Genomic DNA, 26,696 nt, shown 5'->3' with positions numbered 1-26,696 from the left:
TTTGTAAAAGTAAAGACTTCTCTTTTGCGCATAATCATAAATGGAAATGTTAGATTCCTACAAATTCATGATTGTGTATTTGTGTTCATATAAAAAACAGTGTTTCCTCTGTTTGGTCGCTCTAGCGCTTGATGTTCTCCTGTGATATGTGCAAGTCATTTGCATCCTATGGGGGCTAGTTATCTACTACCTGCAAATATTTTCTGGATGCGAAAATATCCGCTAACCACTGCAGCACCCCTTACAATGATGAATGCACTATGCTATATCTGTCTCAATTTCAGTCCTCATTCAGAATTTCTTTTGCCAGCAGAGTCCTGTGTCAAGTGAATCCATGTACAAAGGGTGACTAACTTATGCTGCTCTCCATTGTCAATGTCTTTAAAGATCACTAATCAATACAAAAGAACCAATAATTCTCCACCCTTCACCCACAGGAAGGTTAAGCTCTATGCCAAGATAACACAGCATCTCACTCTGAATCAATTAGGCACATTTCCACAAAGCGTTTTGCAATATTTATTCCGTTTCAAAGGTTCAAATCATGAAAGAATTTGCATATAGGGGAACAGCTAAAGCAAGAGAGGGAAGACTAGGATTTTTTATATAGGTATTTGGATTAAGAAGATCACTGAACAGTTGCTATGGGAGAACGAAGTCTGGAGGGCAGTGAAATGTCATGTACTAGCAGTGCCTTGTCTCAGTTTGGCTTCTGGACCTTTGAACAATATCCATGCATTTCAGAGCTTTACCTTGCATATGTAAGGTGCCTTATATATTACCGTATTTTTCACTCTATAAGACACACTTTTTCCCTCCCAAAAAGTAAGGGGAAATGTGTGTGCGTCTTATGGAGCGAATGCAGGCTGCGCAGCTATCCCAGAAGCCAGAACAGCTAGAGGGATCACTGCTTTTGCTGCACAGCAATCCCTCTTGCTGTTCTGGCTTCTGGGATTCAGAATATTTTTTTTCTTGTTTTCCTCCTCCAAAAACTAGGTGCGTCTTATGGTCTGGTGTGTCTTATAGAGCGAAAAGTACAGTAAGTCAGACCACTGGTCTGTCTGACCAATATTATCTATCAACTGGTCTTAAACCCTCAAAGGTTTAAGGCAGAGGCACTTCGTAGTCACAGAATCACAGGGCTCGAATGGACCCCAAGGGTCATCTAGTCCAACCACCTGCAATGCAGGAATCTCAGCTAAAGCATCCATGGCAGATGACCAGCCAACCTCTGCTTAAAAACCGCCAAGGAAGGAGAGTCCCCAATCTCCCAAGGGAGTCCAAGGCTATTTCTACATGGAAGTGTTGGGGGTTGAACCTAGAAAGTAATGCATGCAACTCATATACTGAACCACTGAAAAATTGAGGGCTAGCCACTTGGATTTTTTTTAAAAAAAGTTCAGGGTTATCAAATATTTGATTCTGCAATGAGATGGGAAAACCACAGACAAGAAGCATATAAAAAAAGTTTTGAATTTTGATGCCTATGAACAAAAACACTGTACATTAATTTTAATGGGTTTCATGCTATCCGCAGGCTGCTTACATACATGGAAGTTTTAAAATATAATCAGAACACATTTGGGATTTGGACTTTTCTTTCATTGAGACTGAGCCAGGCCTCTTTGAAACAAATTCTAGACACTCTCACCCAGTAGCTTACAACTGAGAAATAGGATTTGACATGAAGTGTGACAGAGTCAAATTGCTTGGCATGATTTACATTTCTCTTCAGCTGACTCCAAACATGAAATGTTAACTACACTAGTAGTGAGAAAGGTTTGAAAAGGAGAGCAGGATAGGAATGATGAAGAGTGAAGATACGAAAATAAAATGACACAGAAAGAGATGGTGGTAGCGTCCCCCTTCCCCATTTTGTGGCCTTCAGTAATTCTGGTACAACAATCCAGAACTTTGCTTAAGGACTCCATTCCCTATAATTATGTCAGGGAGAGTGGGTATAATCCAGAGGCTGTTTGTGCATAACTTAACTCCTGATTGATTTCAACAGGGCTGCAGCTCTTTCTGAATTGCAGCCCATTGAATTTCAAGAAAGGACTCCCAAACCTGGGTTAGATGAAGAAACATCGCAAACCAGCCTTGACAATGCCAACAGTTTAGTTTAAACTGCTGTGTGTATGGGGGGTACATTTTATGTGGAAAGTGGCACTCCATTTTTTCTCTCTCTATAGAAATTGCCATTTATTTATCACACTAGAGGGTCACAGTGACAGGTAGCTTGCTCTGCGTATATACTTAGTCACTTAACTTGATGTTTACAAGCACACTTCAGTGACACACACAAAAAGTCCCTCAGAGATAAATGAGAGCATGTATTCAGCGAGCTTTCTAGTTCTGGGAAATTTGATAAAGCCTGTTAACCTTTGAAAGAAAGTCAAAGTAGAAGAATAGAGCAATACTCTTGATATAATTGATATTTTAAAAGCAACAAGCAACCCTGTGACCAGCCACCTAGCTATTTCCTTGTGATGTGGATGTTCAAATGAAGAATGTGAAGAAAAAAGGCTGTTCTAAAAACCTTGGGTGGGTGGGGGGGCAACACTTTAAGAACATGCAGGTGTTCTCTTAACATTACTTGACATCACACAGAAGGGCAACTCCACGCAATATCCAATGCTCAGGAGGTTGGGTAGTCCGGAGGTCCACTGCGGCGATATAATTCAGATCTGTCCGAACTGGTTTTTTGTAGATTGGGCAGGAGTACAAGCGTGGATCTCTCAAGGCTAGGGAGATGAAGGAAGAAAACACTTCATTGTCATAGGGCTATGAACAGAGCAAACATCTTATAGGAAAAAACCCATATGAAATTAAAATCGGTGTCCTATCTGGAACTTCCAATTTAAAGAGAAAATTGCCCCGGAAATGCAGCAACAAGAACGTTGGGCTTGGGTGTGTCAAGATTTAACATCAATTCCTTGTTCTTTCCCCTTACAGGAATACAATCATACCAGGGGGGGCAGAGGGAAATTTGCAAACTCCACCCCTTCTATAAAGGTAAAGGGACCCCTGACCATTAGGTCCAGTCGTGGCCGACTCTGGGGTTGCGGCGCTCATCTCACTTTATCGGCCAACATTTGTCCACATACAGCTTTCTGGGTCATGTGGCCAGCATGACTAAACAGCTTTCAGTGCAACGGAACACTGTGACGGAAACCAGAGTGCACGGAAACACCATTTACCTTCCCGCCACAGCGGTACCTATTTATCTACTTGCGCTGGTGTGCTTTCGAACTGCTAGGTTGGCAGGAGCTGGGACAGAGCAACGGGAGCTCACCCCGTCACAGGGATTTGAACCGCCGACCTTCTGATTGGCAAGCCCAAGAGACTTAGTGGTTTAGACCACAGTGCCACTCATGTCCCTACACCCCTTCTATAGCACATCACCATCCCTATATTTAAAGCCCTCCACAAATTGAAGGTCAGAGCCAGCACGCTTATTCCCACACCTCACCTCACGTACATTGTCTGAAGAGAGTTGGCATCAACACTGCTTTTGAGAAGCCACAATGGGCACCTTCTTTTATCTAGCTACTGTAAGCAAATGGTGTCTAGGCACGTTACAGACAGCAGTGTAAAATGAAAGTGTTGCAGTTTCGATGCAGATCTCTTCCAATATGGCATGAAATTCCTCTCCAGAAACATACAGCGGCAAAACTCTTTTAAAAGTACTGCTTTTAAAACTGCAAACCAAGGAATTTCTAGCAAATAGTTAAATTTAAGTCTATAGCAGAACTCCAAACTGTAGTTAAATGCTCCTCTCTGCAGTCCTGAAGAGCCTTCCTATAACCAATAGGTAACATTCAGACTCATCTGATGCAGAGTTATCTCATTTCAGTGGGCTTAAAAGGTCAAGGTAAAGGACCCCTGATAGTTAAGTCCAGTCACAAACGACTCTGGGGTTGCGGCGCTCATCTCGCTTTACTGGCCGAGGGAGCCGGCGTACAGCTTCCGGGTCATGTGGCCAGCATAACTAAGCCACTTCTGGCGAACCAGAGCAGCGCACGGAAACACCGTTTACCTTCCCACCGGAGCGGTACCTATTTATCTACTTGCACTTTGCCATGCTTTCAAACTGCTAGGTTGGCAGGAGCAGGGACCGAACAATGAGATCTCACCCTGTTGCGGGGATTCGAACCGCCAACCTTCCGATTGGCAAGCCCAAGGCTCAGTGGTTTACACCACAGTGCCACCCACGTTCAATTCTACATTGGATCAGGTTGTTGGTCTCTGACTGCAATTTTGAGCACTAAGGAAGTTAGAAACAATGACAGTGACCAAACTCTTTAGGGAAAGGTTTGCTTTGCTTCCAGATGGCCTCTTTACTGCACATCCATACTGATTTGTTTGCAAGGGGATTAGACAATGTTGACTATTTAATGAGCATTTGTTCTGATTTGTTTGTGGGGAGATTAGATGTCACTGCATCCCAGTGCATTTCCCCTTGACCTTCCTTACTCCAAAAAATCAAATTTTGGGGAGAAGCAGGATTGTTGTGCAAGCAACTACAACTGCACAACCAAAATTTACCGGTATTGAATTGACCCCCACTCAAAAATAGGAAGAGTCTGGAAGGAACCAGAATTTATAAGATCCAGGGGCTCAATCTTATCCTGACATGGTCAGATTTATCAATATGTCAGCAATGTTGCCAGGTACACATATTAACTCCCGCCCCCCCCAAGTGACTGCTATTCACTCTGATGAGGAAAATATAAAATGCCGCACTTGGAAACTTGATTGTTGTGGGGGCAAACCCCACTTCCTGCTTCTGAGAGGGACCCCACAAGAGTCTTGCAATATTCAAGCCCCTCACATAGCTGCAACTCATACCTGAGAGGCTTGCTTACCTCTAATAATCTCAGTTAAGCAAACAGCCTTAGCTGACTGCACTAAAAAGAAAAAGTAGGAAAATAGCCCACAAGACTGTACCCTTCACAGCTTTTATATTTCTTTCATGTTTGGTTTTATTTCTCAAACCAAACTGACTGTTTCCAGGCAAGGAGCACAGGCTGAATTCTACAACGCCAAGCAGCCTGGGCATTGGGTGTCCATCTCTCCAACCCACAATCCATTTTGACAGCTGCTTCCTTCCTACATGAACCCCAGAGGTCCTTCTCTTCACTTCTAAAGTTGCTCTTTCAATCTTTTGACTTGCTTGCTGAAGCAGATCCAAATTCCGTACATTTAGCTGTCAAGACTAGCTCCAGCCGACCTGGTTACAACTTGTAGGCTCCCCAGTATATATTCTTGCAAGAGTGAAAAGTTGATTTGAAGCAGATTGACATTCCTTCTTTTAAAATAATAATAATAATAATCATTTAAATTAAACCATGAAAGACTGCATAATGGTTCCCATTCCTTTTCTGATATTTTGGATTTTCTTTTAGCACACTAACAGGTTTTTTTACTCTTCACTTCCGATCCCTGGGTGCCATTATGGCTTCTAAAGCTGATCTGGCCTCCCAAAAGTCAATGCATAAATCCATGCTTATTAGCTACTTCCTGTTTATTGGCCAATACACTTCAAGCGGTTGCCAGGAAAGCCACCCAGCATCTGGCAGAGGGGGAAAGGAGCATCGGCCTTCTTGGACCAAGCATCACTTGGCCCCTTTCCTTCCAGCCCAGAGTGTCTTGGCAACCAAGCCCACCCCTGCAGTTGGCAAAAGGAGAAGGGAGCGTGAGGCACTTCTGTTGGCCTACTGAGACCAAGGGTCTTTCTGTTCTTCTGCTCACACCAAGCAAACTTCTTCTGCCATCTGCGCTTGGTCTTAATCCGGAAAATGGACATGCAGGATTCAGGGGAAATATACTTACAAATAAATACACCAGGGCTGGTGGGCAGAACATAGATCAGGGTCTGCTGGCAGATCTCTGGGAGACTGACAAGACTTTCTGATTCTCAGTTGTTTAAAAATGGCAGCAACAAAGAACGTGGCTGTCTCCCCTGAAACAAATGTGCTGAAGCAAAGAAAATTTGGGGAAGCCTGGAGTAGGATATTTTTTAGGAAGGCTGACAAGGTCAAAAACACCCTGTTCTTTTATTCTATCTATTTGCCTTTAGCGCCTGGCTCTGGTTGAAAGATCTAGGGCTTCCAGGAAAAACAAAGTAGGGCACACTAACATATAGTCCAATCTTATTCCCAGTTGTAAATGCTGGGAATGCTGTAAGGGCACCCCGGAGCGTTAGGTACAGTCGTGACCGACTCTGGGGTTGCGGCCCTCATCTTGCTTTATTGGCTGAGGGAGCCGGCGTACAGCTTCCGGGTCATGTGGCCAGCATGACTAAGCCGCTTCTGGCGAACCAGAGCAGCGCACGGAAATGCCGTTTACCTTCCCGCCAGAGCGGTACTTATTTATCTACTTGCACTTTGATGTGCTTTCGAAGTGCTTGGTTGGCAGGAGCAGGGACCGAGCAACGGGAGCTCACACCATCACGGGGATTTGAACCGCCGACCTTCTGATCGGCAAGTCCTAGGCTCTGTGGTTTAACCCACAGCGCCACCCGCGTCCCTTGTAAATGCTTAGGTCCATAGAATTCAGAAGGGCTAAGCAGTGTTGCATCCACAACCAGTGCACAATAGTATATTCCACAACGACAGAGCGTTATGGGCCAGGAGTCAGTTTCACCTGCTGAACGACAGCCTGAATGGGGAAGAAGGCAGAGTGGCTCTACCTTCAGCTGATCAGTCTTCAAGTACACAGAGAAGGTGCTGATGAGAACCAGCTGGCTTCAGCCTTCTTAAGCAGAGCTTCCAGCAGCAGTCAGATTCTGGAAACACTTGTAGTTCCCGGTCCTAACTTGCTGCTTCCTGCTCATCTTGATCCTTGATCATCAGATTCCCTGACCCCTAGACCATCCGCCCACGTGGATTGCTGTTCACCTGACCCTAGGACTGGACCTGACTTTGTATGCTGACTCTGCCATCTCAGAGACCCTTCTGGTCAGCTGGTCTCCCACTCCACTGAGCTCTGCACACTGTTGCTCGGCAACGAGACAACAACACTATTGTTCTCTAATCCACACAATTTGCATAGATAGATCCATAGACAGACAGATACACAGATTAGGATAGTGGTATGCAAGACCATCGTTTCAATGAGTATGACGTTAGTTTCCTCCTCTACAGTGGACTCTCCTTTTGAATTCATGGCCAAGGTACTGAAACAATGGTTTAAGAACAACCTTTTCCCCTGCTGTACAAACCAAGATGACCAATTACCCTGCATTTTGTTCCTAACATGTGGTGAAGTCATCCTTACCTCTTGGCAGGATGAAACAAATAACCGAGTGACCTTAGCGTGTGAGTGCAATAGAAGACCCAGCAGGAGGTTTGGCTATATGCACGGGCTCCAGGCTCATGAATGGAGAGGGGTTCCTTTTCTGCATTACTAATTATAAACACAGAACCAGATGGTGGCAATTATGATAATTAATCCATCTGGAACAAAAGATGTGGGTTTTGCAGAATCTTTTGCAAAAAAAAAAAAAAAATGAAGGCCAACGACTCCAATTGCTTGTGCTTGCAAGTGCCCCTGAAGAAGATATTTCAAATGTAATTATGAGCTCGATAGATACATTTATGTGCACCTAGAGGCTACACACACACTCACACTTTTCCCTGTTTGTAGGGGAGACTTACCATTTTAATTTTTAGTACATGTGCTTTCTTATTGTAGCAGACCTATGTTCACGGGAAGGAAGGCGATCTTGAAGGAATAACTAGCTCTGAACCCACAACAACTTAGGGATGCTCACAGAACCCTGCAGAGGGTTCTTCTGCTTGATCCTAGTGGTACCTCAGGTTACATACGCTTCAGGTTACATACGCTTCAGGTTACAGACTCCGCTAACCTAGGTTAAGAACTTTGCTTCAGGATGAGAACAGAAATTGTGCTCCGGCGGCGGGGCAGCAGGAGGCCCCATTAGCTAAAGTGGTGCTTCAGGTTAAGAACAGTTTCAGGTTAAGAACAGACCTCCGGAACTAATTAAGTACTTAACCCGAGGCACCACTGTAAGCCCTTCTGACTGCTGTTCTGATCTTGGCTCATTGTATACAGACCCAGGTCAGGTCTTGAACGTGAGCAAGATGTTGCATTATTAATCCATTCTCTCACCCTTCTTAGCAGTGTCCTAGTTCCCTTGTGAGCGAGGCCATAAAGCATGCATGCTAGCACTACTGATGCCTGGGATATACTGGTGCAAAGAGTTCACACACCATTTGGCAATACTATATGTAGTAAGGGCTACTTCTTAGTAAGTCAGCACCTCAGAGAAGACTTTTCAGCTGCCTGCATTCAGGAGAGGAAGCATCTAAACTGGTTCTTGGAGGAAGACATCATAACTCACTATCATTTGATTGACAGCTCAGCCATGCCATGAAATCTGTCGGCCATGAGATAATGGGCAGACACTGCCACAAATTTAAAGGTTTCCATATTCTGATGTACCAGTATTGACTTAATACTCACTGTTGTTTTCTGCATATATCCTTATCACTGGCATCAGTTCGAAGAGGACCTTGGGCTTTGATTCTATTAGTTTCATGTTCCTTTTGTCCCATCCTGCTCCTTCTAAATAGAGGCCATAGACATAGACGCCCTCAGAGGGAGGAGCTGTGATGTCATCCTTCATCCACTTGGTGACCTCATTGCACAGAACTACGCTGTCAAGTGCCCATCCCTTGTTCGCTCGGGTAATTTCCTGTAAAAAGCAGCACAGCAGCAGCTGAAAGATGGAGACCATGGATTTCAACAGGCAAAGGCATTACATAACTTCAGACCAATCAATAGGGCCAGGTGAAGTCCCATTTACCGTAGCTCACACATTCCTCTCTTTTCCCTCTGAGGCTTAGTCAAGGTGTTCGTCTCCTAATAAATCATTTTCCCCACATTGCACATCAACATTCCTTACAGACACTCAAACATTTCATTAAATTTCTATCTGCCTTACAAGCTGAGGGAAACTTGACAGGCTCAGAGGGACACTGACACCCGATTATCAGTTTCATTGCCCTGCAACTCACCAGCAAGGCATGTCAAGTCTGATCCAGAAAAGGCAGTTAACAGAACCCAGAAGTAAAAAGCGAGCTAATTTCAGTATTTCCTGGAGGGACCAAGAGTTAATCCAGTTTCACAAAGTAGACTTTTAATTACTTAATCATCACGTAAACAGAAGCGCCCATGTCCCTGTGGAAATCACAGGCTGATGCAACCTCGAAAGAACGAGAAGGGAATACCTGTGGTTCTTCAGATGGTGTTGGGCTGCTTCTCCCATCAGCCACTGCCAGCACGGTGCATGGCTAGGGATGATGGAAGCTGTAGTCCAGCAATCTACAAAGTGCTATGCATATATTATATAAATAAATTTTGATGATATGCAAAGTAGCAGAGTAGCTTACAGCCGGGAAGCTAAATAACTCTTCTAGTTGATTGATAGCATCTTTGTAAAGACTATAATAATGTCCAGGCTCTTTGTATTCAAAATGACTTTACTTTCATAAACATCTAACTGAAAAAATATATATTTGCAATCTCGTGCTTACTTCAGCATGGGTATATTCTCACTTGAATTGTAGACTGAAGTCTTCTTACTTAAGACTTATAAACAAAACTGTGTTAAGACTTACACCAGAGTTTTACCTCACTGGGGTCTTACAGTTTCTTTTGAAAGATTCTTTACTTTCATCTCAGCAACACTCTCTTTGTTCCTTACAGAGAGATCCTGCACAGGTTTCTCCCTATTAACATTTAGGGATCTTCCTCTGTCTGTTTCACTGTCTTGTTTCACAACACTGTCCTCAGCAGTATCCTGAGAAGCCTCTCTCAGCAGTCCTTCTCCTTCTCTCACAAACACACAGACAGAAGCAGAATGCAGCTAAAAATGACAGTTACTGGAATAACAGTCACAACAGAATGGAGTGCCTCTCTCCTTGCCGACTGCATTGCTGTGGGCAGCTTCAGCCTACTTTTATGCCCAGGGAGTGGACCTGAGGGAAAACTGAGTTCCTCAGGTCCGCTCCCTCAAACCCCACCCCCCAGGCTGCCACGGATAAGGCAATTTGAATTGTGGAGGGACGGCAACAACTGCTGGAAAAATGGCAAGGCTTCACGGGGAAAGGTGGCGATGCGGCGGACCACAACCGCCGCTCACCGTGGAGAGAGGTAAGCAGCCATTATATTAGGATACATTGTTTGCAAAAATGTGTACATTAGTCAAAACTGCATACAAATATATGTTTGTGAGAAATTTTTATGTTAAAGAGCTGAAGAATTTTCATACCGATCTTTTAAAAAAAACCAAATCGCAATTTGCTGCAAACTGTGCAGAACTGATTTAAAGAATGGATGCATGAGAAACAGAGAACTGATATTGACAGATCCATCCGTAATGTGGGGTATAGCCACACTTCCCATAATTCCTTGGGGGGATACCATATGCTTTTAGGAGGCAAAAGCAATTCTTTCCATATGAACAGATATTATTTCTGTTACTATCCATTTCAGATGGTATGAAAAACATGAACATGAAAAATGCACACACACACACACACACACACACACACACACAGAAGATATTTTAAACGCTTTCTATAACCTGTCTCATTGCAGTTAAAAATCCTTGCGGGTTGAAAAACCCTGTCATCCAAAAGCAGTTTGGTCGCCCTTCAAAAATCCAACAGTGAAACTGCCGATTCCGTTCAAGAAGTTCAGTAAACCAAAATCCAAGAGTGCTGGAAGCCCAAGATGCCTAGGAAAGGGAGACAAAGCAATGTTTTGATTATGTAAAGGTCACAGCCATGTCCCAAAAGATGATCCTAGAATTTAGATTCCAAGGCCTAGTTCTAACCAATCCTGTAACAAACATGGGGATAAGTAACCTGTGACCCTCCAAATATTGTCTGATTACAGCTTGCATCAGTCCTACCTCATACAACTTATGTTAAGGGACAATGGGAGTTGTAGTCCCTCAATAACTGGAGGCTCACAGGTCCCCCATTCCTTTTGCAACACAACTTCGCAGACCAGATCATCAAGAGCAGAAGTTGTGTCAGGGTTGTACCACTTCAAACTTGAAATGTCTTTAACATCAGCAGTCACATCTAGACCAAAGGAGCGTTTCAGACCTGTTCTTGAGTTTGTCTAAAATCTAAAACAGCTTATCTTGTATTCCTTTCTTTAAATTTGTGCTATGTAGGGTTTTTTAAACCTTTTCGGAAAGGCAATACTAGAGTTTTCACAGCCGAGTCCTCAACTCCTTATTACTACTGCTTGGCTTTCTTTAAATAGGGCTGTGTCTAAAACTTGCCATTTAGGTTTTCAAACCTTTTTTTGTAAACTCAGGGGAGCGTTTCACCCCTGTTCTTGAGTTTGTTTAAAATCATTTAAGGTTTATGATTTCTCTATTTCCTTCTGAGGAAACGGAATAGTTCAGTGAAACGAGGTTTGTAGCCGGCATCCCGTTAAGGCTTTGTTCAATTCTAGGTTTTTCTAATTTTTTCCTTAAACTTTTTGATTTTTGTTACTTAGTTTAATTCTATAAGATAATATTTCTAGTCGATTACTTCTCGTTTCAGGGATTTTTACGATATTTCATTTGTTTTGTGTAACTACATAGAAAACAAGCTGTCAGGAAGGACAGCTAGGTTTGGATCCTTCTCCCTGTATGGAGGAACATTAAATCATGTGAGATCTTACCTGTAGTCTAAAGCTGTACAGTCCAGAAAAAGATTTACCACCTCTTTGAGAATTAGGCCCAAGTGGATTTATAAGATTGTGCTGTCCATGTGTTAAGTGCATTTTAAAAAATCGTTGTAGACCAGGGATTGGGAACATGTAACTCTTCAGATATTGTTGAACGCCATTAGCTCCAGTCAACTTGGCCAATTGGAAGATATAGTCTAGCAACTTCAGGTTTTACCTTCCTGCTGTAGACTCTACAGACACTGAATTGATCTGACAGGAACAATGTGGGGGAGGGGGAAATCACATTTTACGATCCCTCCCATGTGATCTAGGATTCAAACGTTACCAGAGTGGCATAAGATCAGGGACGGATTTAGGTTTGATGAGGCCCATAGCTACTGAAGGTAATGGGGCCCTTTATATGTCAAGCTGCCCTTTGTCAACAACAAATTGCCGCTGTTTTTTGTGTTGGATGTGTGCTATATGGCAATTTATGGACCTAATAGGTATCTAAAGCCATTTGCACATAACAAAATATGTATTTTATCAAAGTAATTGTTGTACTGAAATACAATTAAGAAGAAGTGATATTTTAGGGAGCAGGCTAGCAGACGGGGCCCATTGCTTACACCATAGGAGCCTGCACAACACAAAACACTGTTGCTATATGTAGGTTTTATTTTATTTTATTATCTTATATTTTGGAAATGTACATCCAGTTTTTTTTTCCTTTAAGAAAGTGGGGCCCTGAGCTATAGCTTGTTTAGCTAATAGGTAAATCCAGCACTGCATAAGATGCAGTGGTACCTCGGGTTAAGAACTTAATTCGTTCTGGAAGTCCGTTCTTACCCGAAACTGTTCTTAACCTGAGGTACCACTTTAGCTAATGGGGCCTCCCACTGCTGCCGCACATTTTCTGTTCTCATCCTGAAGCAAAGTTCTTAACCTGAGCTACTATTTCTGGGTTAGTGGAGTCTGTAACCTGAAGCATCTGTAACCCGAGATACCACTGTACAACCATGCCATTCAGGTAGGGCAAAATAGTAGCTTCCAGTCATAAAGAGTCCATTTCAGAAGTATGTGCATGCACATGATGACTAAATACAGCATATTTAGTGCAGAAGATTGATGATCTAACACATTTTTTTTCCCCCAGTGAAGGAAATAGTACCACCAACCTTCCTCCAGCGTTCAGGAATCCTTGCATCGTACATACAATCCAAAGCATCTCTGAGGTTCTCGCTCATGATGATGGTCCCATCAATGGCAAGTTTGAGGTCTGTCAGAGTGTTCCGCACCAGAGCAATAATCCTCTGCATTCTATCGATCTCCTGTCGCAGGAAGATGTTCATAGGCTGGAATGGGCCCATTTGCTGCAGCCTTTCCTTTACCTGACATGAGAACACAGAATACAGCAAGCTGCCAGGAGTTGTAAACAGCTTCTGTACTAACTTAGATAAGTTTTAATTGAGTAGAAGGGGAGGCAGGAGAAGGCAACCAGGATAGTACTTTAGGCTGGGCACATGAACCACATTTCCATCCCCTCTTTGAACCTGACACATTTTGCAGCTACAACTCATTCCTCAGCAGCTGGATTTATTTTATTTAAAAAAAACATATCTATACTTTTCAAGTTTATACATTTCACTGGTTTTATAATTTATACATTTCAAAGCTTGACTTCCTTCCCTCTCTTTCTGCGGGTCCTTCAATTTATTTTTAATATCTTCTGCATATCCAAATTAACTTAATTTGCTCATTTATTCGTCTTCTTTAAATATATACTCTTATGAAGCTGCAGGTTATTACAATAATCCTGCCAATGTTCTTATCTGCTTACAATTTATGTGTAAATATTCAATATTCCATTTCCATTCTTTTATATATATATAAAAAAATGTTATCCTGATTTTTTATTCTTCCAGTAAGTTTCGCCACTTCTGCATATTCCATAAGTTTTCTGTCCATTCTTCCTTTGCTGGGACTTCTGCTTCTTTCCATTTTTGAGCAAGTAACATTCTTAGTAACATTAGTAGCATACATGAATAAGTTTCTATACAGTTTAGGTAGTTCTGTCACTATAACTCCCCAAAGAAAAGCTTCTGGCTGTTTTTTTACAAAGGTTATTTTGAACATCCTTTTCATTTCATTATGTATCATTTCCCAGTAAGCTTTAACCTTACTATAAGACCACCACATATGATAAAAAGAACCTTCTTTCCCTTTACATTACCAACACGTATTTGATTGAGATTTATACATTTTTGCCAATTTACTCGGTGTTAGATACCATCAATATATAATTTTCTCTTAGACCATATCAGCAGCTGGATTTTTTAATGTAAAATAACCCAAACCCAGAATAGAAAGGCTTTCTTTCAATTGGGCAAGTCTGCAGAGAAAGCAAACCCAGCTGATTTTAGACACCTACCTCAAATGGAATGTAGTCGGGAGGAAGTTTCTCCACCATATCATCAGCCAATCGAGCAACCACAGCCTCTCTGGTCTCACCTCCTCCGCTGGAGCTGTCTTTGGGTTGGATGCTGAGGATGGTGTCCAACACATCTTTTGCAAGTTTGCTCTGGTAAGTAATGTCAGCATTGGGGTGCAACCCAAAGACTTCTGGCGTATCGTAAGCAGGCAAACCCTAGGTGGGTAAATATAAAGGTAAAGTCCAGAAGATCAAGAAATGCAAGCTTTACAAAGATAGGTGGCCAGTGTGTGTGTGTGTGTGTGTGTGTAGAATAGGTTTTCAATATGAACCAGATTTTCCCCCCTTTGCTTTCAGTTAGAAGAGGAATGTCATCTTTGAAGAAAAAACAAATAAAAAAATTACCGTATTTTTCTCTCTATAAGACGTACTTTTTCCCTCCTAAAAAGTAAGGGGAAATGTGTGTGTGTCTTATGGAGCGAATACAGGCAGCGCAAGGATCCCTCTTGCTGTTCTGGCTTCTGGGATTCAGAATATTTCTTTTCTTGTTTTCCTCCTCCAAAAACTAGGTGAGTCTTATGGTCTGCTGCGTCTTATAGAGTGAAAAATAGGCTAGGTATCACCGTGTTCATATCTTACTGATAAAAGCCTTTACATTACATTTTGAAAAGGTCAGGGAAATAGTATATTGGAGTACAAAAGAATAATTCAAATAGATGCAGTTTAAAAGCCATGACACTGCTATGCACATAACCAGGGGTTTTTTTCAGCCGGAACTTGCCAGACCTCAGTTCCAGCACCTCTCTGGTGGGCGCCATTGCCATTTTAAGAGAACAAGAGAGGCGTTCATGGTGAGTTCTGGCATCTCTTTTTCTAGAAAAATAGCACTGAAGTATCCACTAAACACATGAACTTTTGAATTGGTCTCTTACATGGCTTGGGCCACAACAGAATGCAGCAATTCAGCTAATAGTGCCTTCCATAAACACTTTCAAGAAACCCTTGAGTGAAGCAGGAGAATAATAATAATAATAGTACTTAACATCTGTATAACACTTTCAAACGTTCAAAAGGCCCTACTCGCACTATTTATTTGTAATCCTTATAGCAATCCTACAAAGTATGTCAGTTTATCCCCTCCTCACCCCTACTACAGAAGGGGGGGTGAGGATGAGAGAGTAGCTTGCCTAAGACCACATAGTAAAGAACCCCTGGATGGTTAAGTCCAGTCATCTTTGGTTACCAGATTTTTTTTCAATGGATCCGGGGACAATTTTCAACTTCAATGGATTTTGTAAGGGGACTGATTTGTAAATCCAGGGACTATCCCCGGGAAACAGGGACGTCTGGTAACCTTAGTCAAAGACAACTATGGGGTTGCGGCGCTCATCTCACTTTCAGGCTGAGGGAGCTGGCGTTTGTCCACAGACAGCTTTCCGGGTCATGTGGCCAGCATGACTAATGCGCTTATGGTGCAACAGGACACCGAGACGGAAACCAGAGCGCACAGAATTGCCATTTACCTCCCCACCGCAGCGGTACCTATTTATCTACTTGCACTGGTGTGCTTTTGAACTGCTAGGTTGGCAGAAGCTAGGACAGAGCTCACCCCATCATGGGGATTCGAACCACCGACCTTCTGATCGGCAAGCCCAAGAGGCTCAGTGGTTTAGACCACAGCGCCACCCGCATCCCACATAGTGAATCATGACACAGGCAAGATTCAAATTGGTGACTTCCTGATCAGCAGTACAAATTTGTATCTGTCCACTAATAACAAATCCCACCCATCTCTACATCTAGGCATAGAGTCCTTTATATTTGAGACACCCTTGTGTATGTCCTCAGCTTTCCCACCTACGGGAAACAGAATTTGCCTATGGGAAACTAAATTAAAGAGCAAGTAAAGCAGTAGAGTGGCCTCACAAAGGAGAGAAAACAAATTCCGACAGATCCTCTCTTAGGTTTTCCTTCTGAGAAGTCGCTGCTAACTATACAAACCTGTATATACTGAAGATACTGGTCCAGCGCTGCACACTTGGGTATGCTGTAACCTTTGTAGAAGGAGAAGTCCTGGCCAAACATGTTTTCGCTGAACCACACTTTAGCAAACGTGTTGAGCAGCCTTTTGTCGTAGTCATCCGTAACTCGGCCACCATACTGAATCTCCCCTATCATGTAACGAACAGTATTCCAAGACACACCCTGAAAGAAAAACAAAAAAGGGTGCGGCATGATTTCATGCAGCAGGACACTAAAAATGTGTGTGTGTATTGATGGATATAAATATGCTGATTTTGAAAATTCCGAGACTTCTGAGAGTCAAACTCGAACCATTGCAGTCAGATCACTTCCCCAATCCATCTCCCGACCCATCAAGACCTGCTTCTTCACCCTACATAATCTGATCTCCATCATTTTGTGGGAGATGAAACTCTAGTATTACAGCTGCTCAACAACCAAAGCTATTTCTCATGGGTATGGTCGGCCAATTGGTGTCAAAGAAGGATAGAACATTCTTTATGTATGCTACAACAGCAGCAAGAATACTCATTGCAAAGTATTGGAAGACAGAAGATCTACCCACCGTGGAAGAATGGCAGATGAAGGTGATAGACTATATGGGACTGGCAGAAATGACCTGCAGAATCCGAAACCAGGGAAGAGAGACGGCGGAAGAAGATTGGAAGAAATTTAAGGACTATCTTAGGAAACATTGCAAAATTAATGAATGTTAGAATGATGTTGGTTTAGAAATTAAGTGGTTTCCAGCTGTAATGATTATGTAATTAAGAAAAGAAAGGTTAAAAATTAAATAGAAACTATGGGAGGGATTTGCTGAACTAAATAATTAGAAATTGGAATGCAGAAAGGGGAGGTATGAGGAGGTCAGGAAAGTAAGTTATAAGAAAATAAGGGATTGAAATTATACTTCTTGTTGTTTGTGTTTTGTTTGTACTAATGTTTTTTATTTTATATAATTTTTTGGAAACTTCAATAAATATCTTTTTAAAAAAACCAACCAAAGCTATTTTTCCCCCTCCCACTCTTATTTCAAAGCTATTTTTGTCTCTGTATCAGGAAGGCACCAGGCCAGTTTGGTTGCCAATAAATATTGCTGCAGATATTTCTGGGATCATAGTCTTTCTGATGAGTGGCTCTTCCCCAAGTTTGTTAATTGTCTTACTTTAAATGTTGTGAGGTTCTTAAGTACTTTTAAAATGTGGGGTTTTTTTGGGGGGGGGGTTATTGGGTTGTTGTTTCTATTTTGATTATGTGTTTTGTGATTTTATATTTTGATTTTATTTTGTGAACCGCCCCGAGACCTCCCAGTATAGAGCGGTATATAAATTCAATAAATAATAATAATAAATAAGTTAGGCAGCAGCATAGACGGCAACAATGCAGAGAGTGTTGAAGTCTCCACTCTGCACATCAAAGTTAATGGGCCTTTAATCTAAGTTTTAAAGGTGATGGTAAATGCACCAAATTCAAAAGGTGCTAGATTTTGACCACTGGGTGCACATTCTCTCCCAATTCTTCCTTTGCAACCACATGCACCCGATGTTTATATGACACGAGGCAGATATAAATGTGGCTGTGATTGGCCTCCACAGGTGTGACAGCCCTAGTTAGGCCCACGTGCCATAGGTCACCACTGATCAACTTATACACGGACGTACAAGGAAGAATACATTTGCTGAAACAACAATTTGATTGTCCACACTACAGTGGTACCTCGGGTTAAGTACTTAATTCGTCCCGGAGGTCCGTTCTTAACCTGAAACTGTTCTTAACCTGAAGCACCACTTTAGCTAATGGGGCCTCCCGCTGCCGCAGTGCCGCCAGAGCACAATTTCTGTTCCCATCCTGAAGCAAAGTTCTTAACCTGAGGTACTATTTCTGGGTTAGCGGAGTCTGTAACCTGAAGCGTATGTAACCTGAAGCGTATGTAACCCGAGGTACCACTGCATTTCAAATACCACCTAAGTTGCTAAACTGCAGAGCCAAGTACCTTTTTGATGTCCATATCATCCAAATGGTTCTGAACAAACTGTACTGTGGCATTGAAATCAGCTTGGTTGAACTCGTAAGGAATGTTCCATCCCAGAGGTCCAAATTTCCTCCTTTCCTGGACCGTGGAGTGTAGGAAGGCTACAGCATACAGCATTGGTTTCCACTGAACCATGTTGCTGATATCCAACAGATCCTGACTCACACCTGTTACAAAGACACTTCTAGATAATATCCGTACACCAGAGGAGTGGCGATGTTAGTCTCATACAGCAACATACCATGAAGAGTCATGTGCAACCTTAAAGATGAACACGTTTATTATGGAATAATGAACTCAAACCCACTTTGTCAAATGTGTGGATCTTAGCTGCCACGCACATAAAGGAGAAGGTTGTATTGTGGGAGTTGAATGGCAATTTGATGCAAAAATGGCATGTGGTAAGCTTACAAAAATGTTAACTAGGTACACCTTTCATAGTAGCAGATGGGTGATAATTTGCTCAGCATTACTGAGATAAATTAGGAACTTTAGTTTTTATAGTGCCTTGTAAAGGTAAAGGTACCCCTGCCCATACGGGCCAGTCTTGACAGACTCTAGGGTTGTGCGCTCATCTCACTCTAGAGGCCGGGAGCCAGCGCCGTCCGCAGACACTTCTGGGTCATGTGGCCAGTGTGACATCGCTGCTCTGGCGAGCCTGCACCAGCGCAGCACACGGAACGCCGTTTACCTTCCCGCTATAACGCGGTACCTATTTATCTACTTGCACTTTAAGGGTGCTTTCAAACTGCTAGGTGGGCAGGAGCTGGGACTGAACGACGAGAGCTCACCCCGCCACGGGGATTCGAACCGCCGACCATACGATCGGCAAGTCCTAGGCACTGTGGTTTTACCCACAGCGCCACCCGCGTCCCTTATAAGAGGACCATATTATAGCAAGGTACTCACATTTTGTTTTCTAGAGCTACATTTGTTAGTCCTATTCCATTTTTTCAAATACTTCCATATGACAATTACTTGTACAAAAATAATATACGCCGCTGTGTGTTTTAAGGACCCAGACTAAATATTTAAATATATGCACAGAGTATAATTCCTTGTAGGAACTGATCACTCATGATGCCCCTATTAAAAGCTACTGGGGGGTGGGATGCCAGAGATACTTGGGCATAACTGAAGGGGAGAGGGAAAAGCAAGTCCCTCACCTCCATAGGTTCTCTTCAGGCCAGCTTTGAGTCCTTGGGGAGGCTCATTGGTGAATTTTATAGACATCTGTAGAAGGGTGATGGGGAAATGCTTGTGGACCTCCGTAGTCATCCACAGACGGAAGGCCTCGTGAACATTTTCTGTTTCAACAATCGTGTCCATCAACTCATCCATAAAGTCAAGACCCAGGTGACAATTCTGCAAAAGTGCCCATCCACCCTAGGGAAGGGAAATCATTGAAGAAACTTGATTTGATATTCATTTTGGAAGTCAACACAATCCAAACCAATTTTGCGATTGTTTTCTGCTGGTGATGCTACAGTTCATATGCCTGCAATGCTGTCCTAATTCTTTTCAATGCCACTGTGCATCCTTTTCTTACTCTCCATCCTCATACAGATGTAGACCAAGCCCAACCAAGCTCAGCCTCAAACCTCCTTCTCCCCAATCAGGGTGGATGTTCAAACTCTCACCGTGTAGATTCTGTTCTTGAAATAATATACTGTTCAATTAGAGACAATTAGATTTATTTGGGGGACGAGGAATTAATTCATAGGTGAACAACCAGCTGACTATTCAACCTAACATAGGCAGCACACAAATGTATGTCTCTACAAACAACAGTACAAATAGCAACAGAGTTTACAGTCTTGGTCAGGCTTCCTCAAACTTGGCCCTCTGGCTGTTTTGGGACTACAACTCCCATCATCCCTAGCTACCAGGACCAGTGGTCAGGGATGATGGGAATTGTAGTCCCAAAACTGCCAGAGGGCCGAGTTTGCCTATGCCTGGTCTTGGTTTTTCCTGTTGAAATTCCTCTCTCCTACCAAAGCTGGCAAGTCCATTGTCACTGGTGAGGGTAACTCATCTGAATAGATCTAGTCTTAGAAAAGAACAATTGGTCTTACCTGAAGAGCAGATTTGATAGGTTGCTGGTGACCTGAATGGATTGGGATGATCCTGTCACGTGATGAGATTATGCCCAGCCCATTCAAGGCATCAGCAACCTACTCAATCTAGACATTATAGCAAGTGCATGAGTGCCAACCTGGCCATTCAACATCAAATTTAAAAACTCCATTGAAGAAGAGTCTGCCACTCTCTGAGGGAGTCTGTTCCATAGTCAAACAGCTTACCTTCAAAAAGTTCTTCTTGATATTTGGTTGGAAAAATGTTCCCCACCCCTGCATTACTGTGAGCACGTGAATGAAAGCAGCAAGCCCACACTATTTCCCATTCTCCCACTTGTAATGTGCATTTGTCAATTCCTTGCCCCACTTCATAAGCGGCATGAGAGTAGGGAAACTCACGACATGATAGCGTCATGCCTCCAATTGTAGGCTACCATTCTAACTAGGAAGTAAGTCACTCGAACACAATGGGACTTAATTCTGAGGAATCTCACACAGATCATGTCTCAAGTTTACTAGACATTACCAGGAGAAGGTGGTGTGAAGCTGTTTCTGTTGGTGGTGCAAAATCTCTGTAACCATAGCTCTAGCCTTTGTGTGTTCCCGATTACAAATAATCCTATTTTGACCTTCTAGGAAGAAATGTAGGAACCAATTCTGCATGGATCAGCAGCCAATTATGCCTAGCCTAACCCATGTTGATGACCGATAAAATCCTGGGAAAATTCAAAGACTGATCTGCACTGAAAGAAAGTAGAGAATTTGTCTCACGTGTGCCATAGTTTGCTGCAGAAGTTTGCGGGCATGAACCTCCTGCCCTTGGCCCATGGACACATAGCGTGTCTCAATCTTCAGCCTTTTCCCCAGAGCAATGATGAAATCAGTGGGATCAGAGCCCATGGAAAGGAAGCAGATGAGAGGAGTGCGAGGGTCGGATTCTTCCCAAGTCTTCTCCAAATCTAAGATGACCCCTTCTGCATATTTCTCCCCCATGGTATCCATAATGTACTTCCTAGCCTAGTGGAAAAAAAGAAAAGGAGATGAGCACCAGTTTTCCCACACTGATTTTCATACCAAGTTTTCAGTTCTTACGAGACATCAAACCGTGGATACATCTCAAGAAACACAGGTTCCCATCTTCCTGTCTTCCTGGTAACACAGGGAATTGGTGGGTGGGCATTTTTGGAGCATCAACAGGTAAGAGAGGTGCTTTTGGGAATGGGAAAGATTCCTACTGTGTTGGACTGCAGGAGCTTTGACATGTAAGAATCTCTTCGCTTATAATGCTCACTTTAGAACTGCTTTGAGCCCCCACATGTCAGCATTCTATTCCCATCCTAGTCAAAGCTTTTGGCCTACCTGAGCTATTGTTCTATCAGGACACCAAGACCTTATGAGGAGGAGGCGCCTGAAGCAGTCCAGAGCTTGGTCATAACCACTGGGAACAAGTTCTTCTTCTGGTTTCTCCTTATCAAACCAGATTTTCCACTGTTTTTCTGTCCGTGAGATCTATTAAGCACAAATACGAGAATATGTTTATTAAATAGCATAGATAGCAAGATTATTATTTTTAATTTCAGATATCTTAATGGAGGACGAGGGGTGTCCCTTTCTAGAAAACGTCCATGCTAATGGCAGCATCTCAGCTTGACCACTGTAATACGCTTTGTGCATTACCACTCTTGAAGACACCTCAGAAACTTCACTTGGTCCCAAGTGTGACAGTATGGCTTTTGTCTTAGGCAAGCCTCATGAGCATATTGCATCAATGCTTCAAGAGCTTCATTGGGTACCAGTTAGTTTTTGAGCTAAATTTAAGGAGCTGTGTAACCTTGGACTTTACAGCCAGGGCCTGGAATATCTGAAGGAATGTCTTCTTCCATATCCCTGGGCTTTGGGATCTGTAAATGTTTTTATGGTTGCCACCATCGTGGAAGATGAGACTAGTTTCTATTTGCAAGAGGACCTTTTCAGTAGTAGTCCCACAATTTTGGAATTCCCTTCTTTCAAAAATGGTCCACCGGAAACAGAAAATCTGCTTCTGAAACATCTGTTCAGCATGGAGATTTAGGCCTTCCAACACGATTGTCTTAACACCTGCTAGTCAAATGGAAAATACATTTTGAGGCAGGCTTGGACCTTCACTTTTCTAGGTTCACATCAGCAGTTCCTCGGAAGCGTAAATGGCATGTGACATTGAAATATCTACAGAATCCTTCAAGAGAATGAAACGTGTCACACTGCTTAATCCTTGCCTCCTGTCAATCACCTACTTGGTCAAGAACGTCTGAAAATTGTCTCAGTTTACTGAGCTCCACCAAATTCAGCCAAGTCATATCCAGGATCCATCTAGCCGGTTTAGGTGGACAAGCTTTCAGATCCAAAGAAGCACCACCTGAAAAAAGACATTACAGGAAAAACCAGTTGAAAAGAGCTGCTAAATATATAAAGTCAGATATTTAAAATTCTATTCATGGTGGATGGGCTGTGACTGCGCTGCCCACTTCCCATGGCACAATTGCCCCACCTGTACCTCATGTGCTGGACTTTGCGTAGAGGCCTACACCGGGGCAAAGCATACTGACATCCTCCATATCCCCTACTGCAGAGATGGGAGCCCTGTAGTCCTCCAGGTGTTGCCATACTACAACTCCCATGACATCCATTCCTAGCACAGGCTGAGGCTGATGGGAGTTGTAGTCTAACGAAATCTGGAGAGCAACAGGTTGCCTGCCACGTTGCATTTGAACATTTGCACCGGGTTGAAACACAGTAAGCTGCGCATTTTATGCAGTAGCTCTGACCTTTAATCAGGGTCAAGAACTCCTCGTGCTTCACTTTGCCCCGCTGTAAGTCAATCTTCAAGGTGAGGAGCAATGTGAACAGGAACTTGTGCTCCTCGTAAAGCCCTCGTGCAGCGTACTTATATACTTCATAGGTCATATGCTCAATGATATTTGCTATTCTCTTGCTCGTAATGGGGCTCTTGACAGACCTGTTCAAAAGAAAGTGGGGAAAGGAGAGAATGAAAGTGTAATCTAGTGCCACTGGTGAGGTTTCAGAAAGCTTTTTCTTCTGAAAAGAAAGCATTTTCAAAGCTGCACTTCATAAGCCCGAACTTGTGCAGAAACAGGCAGACACAGTGGCCAAATCGACATATAAGCTTCTTAGTCACCATGATCCAACAGAGCTCTTATTACGCTAGACCTAGTAAGGGAGCTAAGCTTACTACTTACTATGACCATGTGGGTGGCTCTGTGGTCTAAACCACTGAGCCTCTTGGGCTTGCCGATCAGAAGGTCAGCGGTTCGAATCCCTGTGACGGGGTGAGCTCCCGTTGCTCTGTCCCAGCTCCTGCCAACCTGGCAGTTCGAAAGCACACCAGTGCAAGTACAGTGGTACCTCAGGTTACATACACTTCAGGTTACATACGCTTCAGGTTACACACTCCGCTAACCCAAAAATAGTGCTTCAGGTTAAGAACTTTGCTTCAGGATAAGAACAGAAATCGTGCTCCGGCGGCGCAGCAGCAGCAGGAGGCCCCATTAGCTAAAGCGGTGCTTCAGGTTAAGAACAGTTTCAGGTTAAGAACAGACCTCCAGAACGAATTAAGTACTTAACCTGAGGTACCACTGTAGATAAATAGCTACTGCTGAGGCGGGAAGATAAACAGCATTTCCATGCGCTCTGGTTTTTGTCATGGTGTCCCGTTGCGCCAGAAGCGGTTTCGTCATGCTGGCCACATGACCCGGAAAGCTGTCTGTGGACAAACGCCAGCTCCCTCAGCCTGAAATCGAGAGGAGCGCCGCAACCCCATAGTCGCCTTTGACTGGACTTAACCATCCAGGAGTCCTTTACCTTTTACCTTTTACCTTTGGACCTAGTAAGGGAGCTAAACTACTTTATCAATAGATGGAAGGGCACAATATTTCGACTTCAAATACTGAACTCTATTATCTTTATCCTTATCTGTTCTGCCTGATTTTTATTTTTTTAAGAAAACCTGGCACAAGTGAGAAGCTTGTGAAGATAGAGTTCTTTCTAACAAAGTCACCCCACTGTGACACCGACTACTACTGACCCACTGGTTCCTTCCAACACAGTTGGAAACACATGCCTCGAAGGTAAACTCAAAGGCCAGCAACAGGCCCATCGCACACATTACTGTGTGTCTGCCTGCTGATCATATGGACAAATAAGCGAAGGGCAAGCAGTTATTTTGCCCTTTATAGACAAATTGCTTCTGGTTAACCAGGGTCCCCTAATCTCTGTGGACGACATATTATTCAGTTGCCTCTGAAGTGATTTCCCCGTCTTAAACAACAGAAGCTCAAGCCCTTGAACGCAGCTTTAAGCTTCCGATGTCAGTACACAGCTTAAGAGGATTTTTGTTTTCCAAGTAGGATTTCTGTTTCCTTTCATTACATTGCTCACTATCTCTCCCAAGCTCACGATAGTTTTGAGACAAACACTGGGAGAAGACTCCAGCCTTTGAGAGGGATAGAGCGGAGAAGCTTAGCAGATGCAATCAGGAATTTACTTAAACTGAGAAATTGTGTGGAAATCAATACAAAAAGGATTGTACTATAATGACAGCATTAGGTTACTTTGCCCATTCAATGGCAAATGCGAACACAGGGGAAATAGTCATCAAGCGAAACCGAAGACTCTAGATCTTCAGACAGTTAAGACAAATGATAGTGCTGTTATGGATCACGGTTTGTGCACTGTTTACCCTACCCTGCTGTCATTTCTGGTCAAATGGATTTGCTAAGTTTTTGTGCAATGTCCACGGCATGCCAAACCTGTTTGACAAACGAAAACAGTGGCGCAAAGTGAATGAAGGAACACTCCAAACGATGCTGGCTTCCTTGCATCACGTCCGACTCCTTGAAATCAGTCTGGCCATCTGATTATATACAGTGGTGCCTCGCAAGACGAAATTAATTCTTTCTGCGAGTTTTTTCGTCTTGCGAATTTTTCGTCTTGCGAAACACGGTTTCCCATAAGAATGCATTGAAAATCGTCACATTGTATCCTTTCGTCTTGCGAAGCAAGCCCATAGGGAAATTCATCTTGCGAAGCAACTCAAAAAACGAAAACTCTTTCGTCTTGTGAGGCATTCGTCTTGCGAGGCATTCGTCTTGCGAGGTACCACTGTACTGTTATGAGAATTCTAAGGTCTCAAATACAGAATAAATATTCATAAATGCCCACATATCTAAATATATAAACCATGCGTCTGAAATAGTATGAGGAGAGCAATCCTGAAGCCATTCTGACTCTCCCAATGACCTCAAATATTCCTCTGCTGTAAGGGAGGCAAATGGTGAAAAGCCTTCCCATTGTCTTTTTGCTTGCAAATCCTGTCTTTAGGGTGCATTTGTGTATGAATAGGGCGAGCCTGTGACCTGGACTCGGGAACTAAAGTATTAGCCATCACAAAAGAATGGCCAGGCTGCCCAGGTATTGCAATCAGCGACCATTATTAGGTATCCTGGAAGCCAGGATTTCTGCTGTAGACCACCTCCTTCTGTGATGTATGTATGATGTTTGGGGGGGGGCTACCGGGACGCGGGTGGCGCTGTGGGTTAAACCATAGAGCCTAGGACTTGCTGATCAGAAGGTTGGCGGTTCGAATCCCCGCGACGGGGTGAGCTCCCGTTGCTCTGTCCCTGCTCCTGCCAACCTAGCAGTTCGAAAGCACCTCAAAGTGCAAGTAGATAAATAGGTACCACTCCGGTGGGAAGGTAAATGGCATTTCCGTACACTGCTCTGGTTCGCCAGAAGCGGCTTAGTCATGCTGGCCACATGACCCAGAAGCTGTACGCCGGCTCCCTCGGCCAATAAAGCGAGATGAGCACTGCAACCCCAGAGTCGGTCACGACTGGACCTAATGGTCAGGGGTCCCTTTACCTTTACATTGAGCTATAGGGTGGGCCATTTCAAAAGTCTATATAAGGGCTTGCACACCATTGTTCAGGGTTCATCTCCCTCTGCGTGTGGTGAGTGGGGACCCTGTTGCAACTGTTCCTTTAAGAAAGATCACACTTACTAACCGCTTTGCTTCTCAATATACTCTGGTTGGCCTGTTTTCTCCTACCGATAGGAAACCCACTTAAGGACTCTATACAGGCTCCAGAATACCCCATAAGGGAAAGGGAGCAGTTTTTCTTATAGCAATACCAATCCTCAGAAAGGGAAAGATCTCACTTGTCATAGTTACCTAGCAAGGGAAAGGTCAAACAGGCCCAAGAATTGTCGGAGTGAAGTCTGATACATGACATTGACCATACTCATCTCGGTTATCAGGAAATAGAGAATGCTTCCTCTTGTTGCAACTGGAGAAAAGAAAAGTTGGATATGATCAAAATACAGGAAGCAAAACAAAAGCTTATGGTCTTCTGATGGGCAAATAATAACAAGTTGT

At 43.2% G+C, this 26,696-nt stretch overlaps 1 protein-coding gene across 1 annotated transcript in view; it reads right to left on the bottom strand.

The window, feature by feature from the left end:
• Nucleotides 1-507: 507 nt before the first annotated feature.
• DNAH5 (dynein axonemal heavy chain 5) overlaps nucleotides 508-26,696 on the bottom strand; it is a 166,767-nt gene continuing 140,578 nt past the window's right edge. Inside the window, exons 67-79 of the mRNA XM_077933359.1 lie at nucleotides 26,493-26,607; nucleotides 23,071-23,261; nucleotides 22,540-22,661; nucleotides 21,626-21,775; nucleotides 21,038-21,283; nucleotides 19,355-19,574; nucleotides 18,150-18,355; nucleotides 16,136-16,339; nucleotides 14,135-14,350; nucleotides 12,882-13,094; nucleotides 10,616-10,768; nucleotides 8,491-8,722; nucleotides 508-2,744 (exon numbers count right to left, since the gene is read on the bottom strand). Coding sequence (XP_077789485.1) covers nucleotides 2,593-2,744; nucleotides 8,491-8,722; nucleotides 10,616-10,768; nucleotides 12,882-13,094; nucleotides 14,135-14,350; nucleotides 16,136-16,339; nucleotides 18,150-18,355; nucleotides 19,355-19,574; nucleotides 21,038-21,283; nucleotides 21,626-21,775; nucleotides 22,540-22,661; nucleotides 23,071-23,261; nucleotides 26,493-26,607 — 2,420 coding nt within the window. The 3' untranslated portion in view covers nucleotides 508-2,592. The remainder of the gene's footprint in view (nucleotides 2,745-8,490; nucleotides 8,723-10,615; nucleotides 10,769-12,881; nucleotides 13,095-14,134; nucleotides 14,351-16,135; nucleotides 16,340-18,149; nucleotides 18,356-19,354; nucleotides 19,575-21,037; nucleotides 21,284-21,625; nucleotides 21,776-22,539; nucleotides 22,662-23,070; nucleotides 23,262-26,492; nucleotides 26,608-26,696) is intronic.

The sequence above is a fragment of the Podarcis muralis genome, chromosome 8, assembly GCF_964188315.1.
Source record: "Podarcis muralis chromosome 8, rPodMur119.hap1.1, whole genome shotgun sequence".
In the NCBI taxonomy this organism is placed as follows: Eukaryota; Metazoa; Chordata; class Lepidosauria; order Squamata; family Lacertidae; genus Podarcis; species Podarcis muralis.
This window is presented reverse-complemented; position numbering and strand designations above follow the sequence as displayed.